This window comes from Phocoena sinus, chromosome 18, assembly GCF_008692025.1.
Source record: "Phocoena sinus isolate mPhoSin1 chromosome 18, mPhoSin1.pri, whole genome shotgun sequence".
NCBI classification, from domain to species: domain Eukaryota; kingdom Metazoa; phylum Chordata; class Mammalia; order Artiodactyla; family Phocoenidae; genus Phocoena; species Phocoena sinus.
The window spans coordinates 13,684,457-13,695,718 of NC_045780.1; the positions used below are offsets into that span (position 1 = coordinate 13,684,457).

Genomic DNA, 11,262 nt, shown 5'->3' on the forward strand with positions numbered 1-11,262 from the left:
GAAAAAAATACTTGAAATCTACAAGATATAACATGATTAGGTTGCTGGACAGGCATAAAATACTAATATTAAAGCTAGGTGAGGATTCCAACTTCTAGTGCATCAATCGAGCTTCTCTGCGCTCAGGTTGCCTCGGCAACTTGGGAGAGCGCCCGCCTCCAGCCCCGCCCACCGCCCCGCTCTTCGCCCGCCTCCCGGGACCCTTACTTCCGACCCAACCGGCAAGCTGGGACCTGGAGTCCTGCTGTCTCTGTCTGTGCCTGTCTGAAAATACAGAAGAAAATAACTTCAATTAGAAGAATATTCATTCCAAACGATCCTCAATTTTGTTTCAGAGATATACATGAAAAAGCAGTAGCTATCTGTAGCTTGTAGGCGCCGCCTAGCGTGAGCATCTGGGCCCGATTTTTCAGGCAGTGCCTTGGACACCAGCAACCTTGGAGGACCCCAGCTTGCCGCGGGAGACGTGGACCTGAGTGGGGCCAGACGCCGCAGAGGAAGTGAGGTTGGTGGACGGAGTTGGAGTGAGGTTTGCGTCCAGACCGGCTGCACCATGTAAGTGTTTGCTTTCCACCCGCCCCAGTCCCCCGTCCCGCTGCCCGACCTTAACTCTCCCGCTCTCTTCCACAGGTCGAAGGTTTCCTTTAAGATCACACTGACGTCGGACCCGCGGCTGCCGTACAAAGTGTGAGTAGCTCGGTCGCGGGGGGGTCGCTATGGGCTGGGCGATATAAGCCTTCCCCGCAGCTTCCACACCAGTGGTCCGCGTTCCTTTCCTCCTCTGAGCTTCCCACATCCCACTCGAACTGAGATATCCTATAAGTGTCAGCTTGCCCAGGCGCGGGGCTGTGCGGATATGTGTGCTGGGAACGTTGCTGGTGATTTGCGATCTCTCTTTGGGGGCTGATGGAGCGGGAGGACGTGTGGACGGGGCTCTGGTGATTTGCTGGCGTCCTTAAAACAGTCTCAATCTGCTCGTGATGAGAAAGGCCTTTCACCACTTTGACCAGCTGTTAGAGGAAGTAAGGGAAAGCATCCCAGTCCGGGTTCCGAAATTACTAGAACAGTCAGGCTCCAGATACTCGTTGAGTGTGACTCACTCGATAGTTGGGCTTCACAAAGTAGAGAGATTACTTCCTCTCTCATCTTTGATTTCGCCCTTTACATTGGATTGTTTTCATCAACGTGTAAGTTGGCTCTAGAAAAAAAGAGTAAGAAGGCGGGAGGGAGAAAGATGAAGGAGTAGAGCAGCATCGGTATCTATAAGAGTGCCTGGAACATGGTACCAGTTCACTCAGTATGTGTTGACTGAATGAATTTCGCAGCACACTTCTAGTTCAGTGTGTGTATAGTTGTATGTATGTGTAATTTGTGTATGGGTATGTGTATATAAAATAGACACAACACATGTATGGGTGTGTCAGGGTCATTATGTTATGTTTCCTATTCAAAGTAATGGTATCTAGTATTTGAGTACTAGTAAAAGCAGCTCTGAGATTTGTGGGAAAACATGCTTTAACTTTTTAAGGCCACTTTCACTTGTCAGGCAGGTAAATACATACTTCGATAGAGAAATGTTCCTTGAGTTGCTAATAGTTGAATTCTAAGAAAGATGTGTCAGTCCTGGATTTATTCGGGGGAATGTCCGGGTTTTTATTGTTTGTTTTGTTTTTTTGTTTGTTGATAGATTCCCTGTTGGTATTGCTACTTGGTTATAGAAATGTTGAAATCAAACATTCTCTTTCATATACAGGATGCGTTAAAAAACACCTTTGACTCTTTCAGTCTAATTCCAGTGTTTCCAGTCTTACTCCCCACCTCTTCCTCCTCACCCCACCCCTGGCTACTTACCACCACCATCACTTAATCAAAGTTTCAGCCATCCTGTTCCCAAATTGACAAGCAAGTCTTTGGATCCTCCCTGTCGGGCACACGTTCTCCTGTGTGCTTCTAATGTAGTTTTGTGACTACCACTTCCTGACAGCATCCTTTAATGATCAAAATTTCACCTCTGAGACAATTTCTGTGATGACCTAGGGAGTTCATTTCACCCTTCCCTAGTGTCCTACAGAAACTTTGTTTTTATTCTTTATAATAACACTTGTCAAGTTATGCCGTGGTTCTGTTTATGTGAAATATTTATTTAAAAAAACAAATTTTGCCAGTAATTTACTTTAAAAGTTCATTTTAATATGCAGGATAGTTCCTATTTTTTCAAAACACCAATGTAATGTAAGCGTAAGTTTTACAAAATGATGTGACTGGCAAACACAAGAGCTTCAAATCTAGGTAAGGTTTCTGGAGTTGCAGTAACTCCCAGTCCCTCTGCAATTTTCTGCCAATTAGAACATGCACTAAAATATGTTTTTATTTTCTGTATTATTGGATTTTATTTGGACAGTCTCACCAATTTAATATGCAGATAGAAACTTATGTTAATGAATATCAACATGGCATTTTATTACATGATACAAGGCCATTTTCAGTCTCTAGTCCAAAAGTGAATTGAAACTGCAAACTTTTAGAAGTTCTCCTCTAGAGTTTTAGGACAGTGAGTCTCAGGTTCTAAACTATAAATAAACTACAGAAATACTTGCAAAGTACTGTTCCCAGCTTTGTAAACTTTTACATTGCCAGTTTATTAGATATTTTTTAATCAAATGGCTAACCTTCAGAATTTTGTTTTTCTCTCTTTTTATTCCATATAAAAAAGGAAAGGGAAAAAATGACATCTATTTTCACTCTAGCATTATTTGGGGGGAGTGGACTAGGGCAGCTGAGAAATCTATTAACACTTTGCTTACTGAAAGTCGCTGTAATGTGCTGTGTCAGATACAATGATTCTTATATTCAGCAATAGAGCTGTAGACTAAGTGAGGGGATGGTACATATACCTGAGGGTGTTATATAGTAGTAGTTGGTATTAAGTCGTTAGAGAACAACACAGTGGTGACAAATAGAGAAGTTTCAAAGAGAAATGTTAGCTTTCCCTACTTTGAAAGAGGATTTGATCTTTAATCATTGTAATTTATTTTACATTAGGACTCTTATTAATCTTATTTAACTTATTTCTGTGTCTTTGAGTGCTTTCTTAAGGTATAATGTCAATTATTTTTTAGTGTTTAAGTTGGAAAATTGATGCGGTTGACTGTGTATTGGTGCTCTTTAATATACTTGCCACTGTACAGGTCAGTTAACAAAATCACACATCACTCTGAAATGTTTGTATTGAGTGAGCCCATTTTCAAATGACATAAAGGTGGAAAATCACTTAACATCTTGCCATAGTAAACATACTCATTTTCATCAACTTGGACTACTATTTTAGACTTGATGATTGAAAGTTCACAGAAAGCTTCATGAAAAGACTTATGATCTGATGATGCTTCCCAGGTAGCCTCTTCTTCTAATGAAAATGATCACATTCTTGCATGGGATGAACTGGAGGCGGCAAAGTGTACTGAAGACTGAGGAGAGATTCAACTTTTTGAAATCCATCTCTAGAAACAAGAAGCAACCTACACGCTAGACCTGTTTGTATCAAAGTATGAAGCATGTACAAATCCACACCTATGTAGGTTATTCATTTTCAAGTGGAGCTGAGGGCACCATCTCAGCAATAAGGCTAATAATTGCTTTCTTTCTTGGTAGAGTTAATGAACATAGAGTGCAATCATAATAGCCAACCTCAGACTCAAAAGACAGCTTTGTCAGTAGCCGAAATAAGTAACAAAGGACCTAAAATTAAAAAAACTCAGCCTTTTAAAAGATTCTTTTTAATTCTTGCAGACTCAGTGTTCCTGAAAGTACACCTTTTACAGCAGTCTTAAAGTTTGCAGCAGAAGAAGTAAGTATAGAAATTGGAACAACCTGTAGAGAGTGCAGCTTAGTGATGTGTCTCAAAAATCTGCATGCATCTTGACCCACCACTGCCACATGGGTTCATTACTAGGTTTATGCTGTCAAAAAGTTAAGCCTCACTTATAGATAAAAGTAGAGTGAAAGTTGAGACTCACCGATAAAAGAACGACTTAAACAAATGGACACATCTATTTAATGTAACCATTGAAAATTATAAGGAGAATTTTTATTGAAATTGAAAAGATAGTGATGATATGTCAATTTTTTAAAAAAACATTATATCACTGTAATCTGTACGCCTGTGTTTTACTAGCTTTGATTCTAGAAGTACAATTTTATTATATATTTATCTCAGTTTCCAGATTTTCTCTATAAAGCATGTGGACTGTCAGTAAAATTTATTGTTTTTAAAAGTGTTTTTAAAGATATGTTTGGGTTTCTGTTTTTAAGAAATAAAATTTTTTCATCAGAATTTTTTATCAGAGGCATCTGTAAAGTAACTCTTTGGACTTGACAATTAGAAGAGAAACTTGGTCTGGTGGAAGTAACCTGAAAATGTGATTTAGGAGACTTAACATTCCTCTTTTAACTGTGTCATTAATTGTCTGTTTGACGTGGGGCCAGCCCACGAATTTCTTCCTTAAATTTCTTAATGTGTAAAATGGGAATAGTTAATGCCTACCCTTCCTACCTGATTAAGTGATTTTGTGTAAAAATATAATAGCAGTTACTAAAATTTTGTGAAGTTAAAGGTGCAGTGCAGGTACAGAGTAACCCAACTCAGAATATTTCGTTCAAAATCTTACAAGTTTACAGTCACAGAAAAAAGTTCAGTAATTAAATAAATAAGAAACTGGCTTAATCCATAGTCCAGCCCTGTACTTAAGGAGTTAATGGAAAATCAGCCAGCCCACTAGTGCTTCCGGCTCCTTATAAACTATTGTCAGGGACCACTGCCATAGTTCATCACTCATTCAGAGTTAAACTGAAAAGTGGTATTACTTGCTTTATTGTCAATTTTGATCTATCCTTCATGCAGAAAGAATAACTAAAAAGAGGTGGGGAACAAATCTGAACACAGCATCATTACTTTTTGCTACACAGATCACTTGGTTGAAATGCTCCTGGTTTGTGGCCTAGCAGGTTCCACAGATTCTAATTTGAGAAGTAGATCTCTTCAAGCTATAATTAATATTTATTATTAAATTTTGTAATTATTTTATACTGTGTCCTTTTACAAGGCAAAGGCATTGTTGTGATCTGGGTCTTCTAGTAAAGCTTGTGAAAATCCTAACAGGTGTGCAACAGAAAATGAACAAACTTCACGCAACCACATGTATTGATTAAGGTTTTAGTGTACCTTTTAATTATAATGAATCACGAGTGTTACACACTTAGAAAGGATATAGCTTTAAGGCAGCAGTGAGAAGGCCTTTCACAAGATGACATTGTAGACTCTTTCAGTAAGAACAAGATTTGACTTAAGAAACCAGAAGTCTGTGGATATAAATCCCTAGTAAAATTCTCTTAATAAAAAATAAAATAAAATCCCCCAGCATATGACTGGGAATTAATTTAACTGAAGAATGAGTTGTCAAAGCCTGAAAGAGCCTCTTAACATCCTAAATTATAAGACATATGGGATATGAGATAGAAATGAATGACAGCTGAGGAACATAAAGTGCACTTTGCATCTGGGAAAAAACTTGTCAGTACTGTAGACAGAAGTGGTAGTTGCTGTATGTACATCACTGGTAATGCTTCCCGAGATGTCAGTTTAACCATGGCTGCTACGTGCTGGAAAAGGAAGAAAATATGTCTGCAGTTGCTTTTGATTTTTAATGTCACAATATGTTACCACTAAGAAAACGCATAGCTTATCTTAAAATGGACATAACTAAGAATAACAAATAGAAACTTTGTCATATTCAAGTTTTAGACATCGGAAATTGCCTATAATTAATTTAGGTGTTTGATAAAATTTTAATAAGTATTACAGCCTCTATAAAAACTTTTGAAGTATTTTTAAATTTATTAAAGTACATTTTGAAGTTACTCTAAATTAGGTTTATTTAAAATTTTTAAAACTTTAAGAGGACACTTACACTTAAGAATGTGCCATATGAACAGTAAAATTATTTGTTTTTTAGGTACATAAGCCAGTAACAAGTAATTGTTCTTATGCATAGTTAAGTTCTTATTTTAAAACTTGGTTGTTCAATTCATAAATTAAAATAAGCTTTTAGTTGTTTTTCTCAACTATGATACGTGACCACTATAAATACCAAGAGCAGCATTTCCCAGAGAGAGTGTTTTCCCCAGACCACCAGAACCACCAAAAAAAAAAAAAAAAAACATTAAAAACTGGGATCAGTGGCCCAAAAGTATGGGAAACACATTATTGACTATTTTTTTGCCTGGAGTTAAATAAACTATATTAGCCTCATATTAAAGGATTTTGAAAAGACTAGTAGTTTAACTTAATGTTTTCCAAACTTATTTAATCACAAAACTCAACTAATATTTATAAAGTTAGTCCATGACATAGAAGTGCTTAATTAATATTTGTTGGAAGAATGAACTGTGAGGACATGAACACACTTTGACAAATACTGGTCTCTGGAGCATTAAGAGGAGAATTCTACCTTTTAGCTACTAATAAGCTCCATACCACATTTCATTGATTCAGAAAGCTCTTCTTTTTACATCTCAGTGGAGTCTTCCTGTCATGCTTGGCCGTGTGGCAGTCACATAATTATCTAGCTGACATCACCTGCACCTACTTGTACTTAGAGGTATTTCCTGGTGGCATAATTGGACTGTTGCAATCCCATGAGGTTTAAGTCAGCAAATCATTTAAGGAGAACTTGAGGAAGGAATATGAGCCTTGGTTGGCCTCCCATTAAACACAAGAGAGCATTTGTTTGAACTTACTATTTCCACAAAGAAATTTGAGGAATATTCTAAGCAGTTGCTTTGCTTTTGTTTTTGCTTATGCCTGAGCATTATATATGACAAAAGTAAATCATATCTAAGTCTGAAAGAGTAAACATTGGGTCATAGACTCATTGACAGTGTTTTTCTTTTTTTGTAGTGCATAAAAAAGATGCATTTTACAATGTATGGTGTCCTAGATACAATGAAATGCAGTATTTAGAGAACAGTGTTGTCCTTTAAAGATAAAGCAAGTTATAGTATTCTTTGATGACATTACTTATCCTAAAAGATAAACCACATTTTAGAATTATAGAGTTGATTATATGTACCCCATCCTTGCTAACCATCTTTCATAGTTAATGTTATATATATATATGTATTTTTTATCTTTTACTCCCTTTTAGTTTAAAGTTCCTGCAGCAACAAGTGCAATTATTACCAATGGTAAGAATTCATTTTAGAACTATGTATTAACTTTGAGTTACAGAAATTGTTTAAAAGAAACCAAATTAGTTAAAATTGACTTAAATATAAAAGGCTAAAACTTATATCAAGGTAAATGATATACTTGATTGTAAACAGTAAGTCAAGGTTATTGTTCATAATTGTCTGTTTTCATTTTTTTGCGCTTTTGTTATATAGTACAGCACTTGATAATATTTTGTGTCCTTATAACTTCATGACAAATTATTATTAAAAATAACTTGTCATTTTATTTAAAAAGGGGTTTTGGGTTTTTTTTTTAATAAGTTATATTGGTAAATGCTTTTAGAATATAGGAAGCTAAGCAGGAATGTACCTTTGCTATACCTTGTTATTGCTTTCCTGATAGAAAACAATTTCTTATAGACTGCAATAATGAGGATTTTATCCACTTAGATATATACATTAAATTCTGAATATCTTAGGATACTACTAATAATTAAGTTTAATGGAAATAGCCCTATGAGAAAATACTGAAACAAGATGAGGAATAAAGATTGCAGGGAATGCTTATTATCTTTCAAGAATACAAAGTAATATTCACAGGTACTTAGTGAATAGTACTTAGTGGTTCGGGATTAGTTAAGAGAGACTAAAAGAAGGTAGGTTTTTTTTTTGTAATGTTTTATTTATTTTATTTATTTATTTTTGGCTGCGTTGGGTCTTCGCTGCTGCGCGCGGGCTTTCTCTAGTTGCAGTGAGCGGGGGCTACTCTTCATTGTGGTGCGCGGGCTTCTCATTGTGGTGGCTTTTCTTGTTGCGGAGCACGGGGTCTAGGCGCATGGGCTTCAGCAGTTGTGGCTCGCAGGCTCAGTAGTTGTGTCGCATGGGCTTAGTTGCTCCGTGGCATGTGGGATCTTCCTGGACCAGGGCTCGAACCTGTGTCCCCTGCGTTGGCAGGCAGATTCTTAACCACTGCACCACCAGGGAAGCCCAAGAAGGTGGCTTTAATGTGCAATAATTAGTATGATTTAGTTTAGATATGACGGAATTTCTCATTCTGAAACATTCTGCATGCTGTCACATTGAAATGTGTCTGTATTTAGATGAGAGCTATCTTACTTTTCTGGAAAGTTCTAAATTCACAAATGAATAGCTATTGGGAAAGTGCTTTGTAAACTGTTATCAAGTGTCAGTGGAATTTACATCACTACGTGGGCTCTTCAGCCTTAGGATTTGATGCCTCAGAGCAATATTAAATGATTAATGACATACCTAAGGTGTTTTGGCTTTATTTTTCACTGGTTGTGGCAAAATAGTATAAAAAACTATCTTCTTTGTAAAACTTACCAGGATCATTGTGTTGACAGATGTTCTTGTCTAATCCAGCAATATGTGTGAATACATAATAGTGAGAGATTTCAGCAGATAACTCACCTGACAGATTGTCATTCGTGTTCTCAGTATAACTGTTTGGCTTATGCCTGTGTACACAGCAGCACTTTTTTGGCACAGTTCTTCTTGTTACTATTAAAGCCTTTAAGCTTTAGAAATAACTTAGATGATTTTACGACTTATTTTCTAGATGGAATAGGAATAAATCCTGCACAGACTGCTGGTGAGTATCTATCTGAAATCCGTGGAGGTGTGGTGAGGCTATATTTATCAATTGATACTGAATATTTAATTCATTCTAATTAGACTTGATAGGATTTAACCAAGGTAATAGTTGATTTTTAGGGATTGTATAGCAGTCTTTACCTATGTGTGTAAGTACTTTGTTTCTTTCTATGTATCAGTTATGTATGCTTTTGGCTACAAGAAAGAGAAAACCTGACCAATAAGCTTTAAAGGTATTTAATACATGTAACAAAAAGTCTGAAGATTGTGCTCTTGTGGGAATAATGATTTTGAGCTATGTCATAAGGTAGTTGTGGGGTAGCACCTGTAAAGTGCTTAAAAGTTTGCATTATTTATAGTAAGCATTCAATAAGTGCTGGCTATTTTAAAGAAGTACAGTCATTTAAATTTCATGGGGCCTGGTCTACACTCAGAGTTTCAAGCTGTTACCATCATACAGTGCTAAATATTGATGTCCTAACAAGCAGGAAGGGTAGAAGTAAACATCTCAACAGACAGTTGCATATTTGTGTTAGATGTACCTTCCTTAGCTTATAGTCTAATTATAATATTTTGAAATTAAGCATGATTTAATATAATGTAACCTCAATCTTGAGAAGTAGTTATTTTTAAACTATTAATATTCTAAAGTACTTCTACAAAATTATATTGTCCTCCTAGGTCCTGGGCTTGAAATTTAGCCATGCAGCAAATGAAGAGGAATTTTAAATAATTTCTTTTTACATAAATCAGTTGTTTTAAGTGTATAATTTCATTAAATTAAAAAGTCTGTCTTTTGAGAACCATGAGGCATTTTGTTGTATAGATGCTTTTAAACTTAGGTTTAGAGGTTTTGCTTTTCCTACTCTAGAAATGCTTGGTAGTTATATTAATTTGAATTATTGCTTACTCTGACATGTTGCCTGTTGTATTACCCTATAAAATTGAATTGTGGGAATCACAAGGTGTGAAGAAAATCTCAGCAGGCAATGCAGACCCAAAGTAGGTCAGGGTTTCTAAACTTCTGTCACTTGGGGTAGATTTAGATTTATTATTTTTCCTGCCCCTCAGTATTTTATTGTATATTAAAGTGAGTATTGATGGTTAAATTACCTTCTGTTTTATTTGATGATTGGTTTTGGTAGTAGTTCTTTGGGTAGTGTTCTTATTTAAAATTTTCAAACATTAGTTGGGTTGTGAAGATGTGAGAGGGGTAGGCACAAGACTTAAGCCTGGACTCGGGTTCTAATGATCTTTGAGCTTTGTACCTACTTGACACTCCTTTGTTTCTTTTACATAACAATTGTTGAAATGTTAAGATAGTGTGTCATTTTTTAAATACCTAACTTTTTGTTTTGTTTGTTCATATAGGAAATGTTTTTCTAAAGCACGGTTCAGAACTGCGAATAATTCCTAGAGATCGTGTTGGAAGTTGTTAATATCTGCTGCTTGGAACATAAAATCCCCTTCCAGAATAAATATTGTTATTGTTATTGTTGTAAAATTGGAATCAGGCATTTGAAATCCTATGAAGACACCAATAGTTGATGAAGTAATGAAAGGTGACTGTCTGTCCCTTCTAGTTATTCACATTCTTCACGTGAAGAGGGGACACTTCTCTGTTGAGGGTGTCATCACCACAGAAGATCACGTTACTACCTCACAGCACACACAGGTAGTTCATTGTGGGTAAATGGATTATCCGACTGTGTCTTATAACTGGAGGATGCTTCTGATCATTCTTTCTGAGAACATTTGGAAAATTAAAATTTACTGAATCTTCCTATTTGTCTTTGAGTTAATAATGTAAAAAGATTATCAATCCGTACGTGGCAATTTGCTTGATAGCATCTGACCTGGAGACACAAAAATAGTTGAATTTTTCATTAATATCGTTTATAATAAAGGATCACATCAATGAATAACTATCTTTTTATCATTTAGCTTGCTTTGAAGTTTTCAGACTTCTTGAGTTCTTATAAATTTTAATTTAAAAATCAAAGAGCCAAAACTTGAATTTTCGATCTAGCCCCTTACGTATGACATTGGTATCCCACGCCAAAGGGTTTAATTGAGACTAAAGTAGAAGCATCAGTTGTTGAATTATGCATTCCTTTATTGATCTCTTTTTTAAAAAAAACTTTAAAACAGGAATCCTCAAGAAACCATCTTTTTGAGGATAATATATCTAAATAGTGTTCAGGGAGAAAGCATTGTCGTAAAGAGGATCTGACGTTCACAGCAGAGCTCAAGGAAATGCTAATTGAAATGCTCACTAATTCTACTTACTGAAGACCCAACATTTAAGGAAGTGTTAAGATTAGTTACTGGAGTGAATAAGAAGCTAGGAAAGGAAGCTGGGGAAGCCCAGATGACCAGGCTTCTAGTAAGAAGGAAAGAAACAAAAATGAAGGGGAGCAG

General features: G+C 36.1%; 1 protein-coding gene across 2 annotated transcripts; it reads left to right on the forward strand.

Moving 5' to 3' along the window:
• Nucleotides 1-465: 465 nt before the first annotated feature.
• UFM1 (ubiquitin fold modifier 1) lies at nucleotides 466-10,624 on the forward strand. Of its 2 annotated transcripts, XM_032611500.1 has the most exons (6): nucleotides 466-555; nucleotides 631-687; nucleotides 3,790-3,847; nucleotides 7,203-7,242; nucleotides 8,807-8,839; nucleotides 10,213-10,624. In XM_032611500.1, coding segments are annotated over exons 1-6 (258 nt in total). In that variant the 5' UTR covers nucleotides 466-553; the 3' UTR covers nucleotides 10,281-10,624. The 2 variants fall into 2 exon arrangements, with proteins under 2 accessions (XP_032467391.1, XP_032467390.1); XM_032611499.1 differs by having other exon boundaries at nucleotides 8,807-10,624.
• Nucleotides 10,625-11,262: the final 638 nt, after the last annotated feature.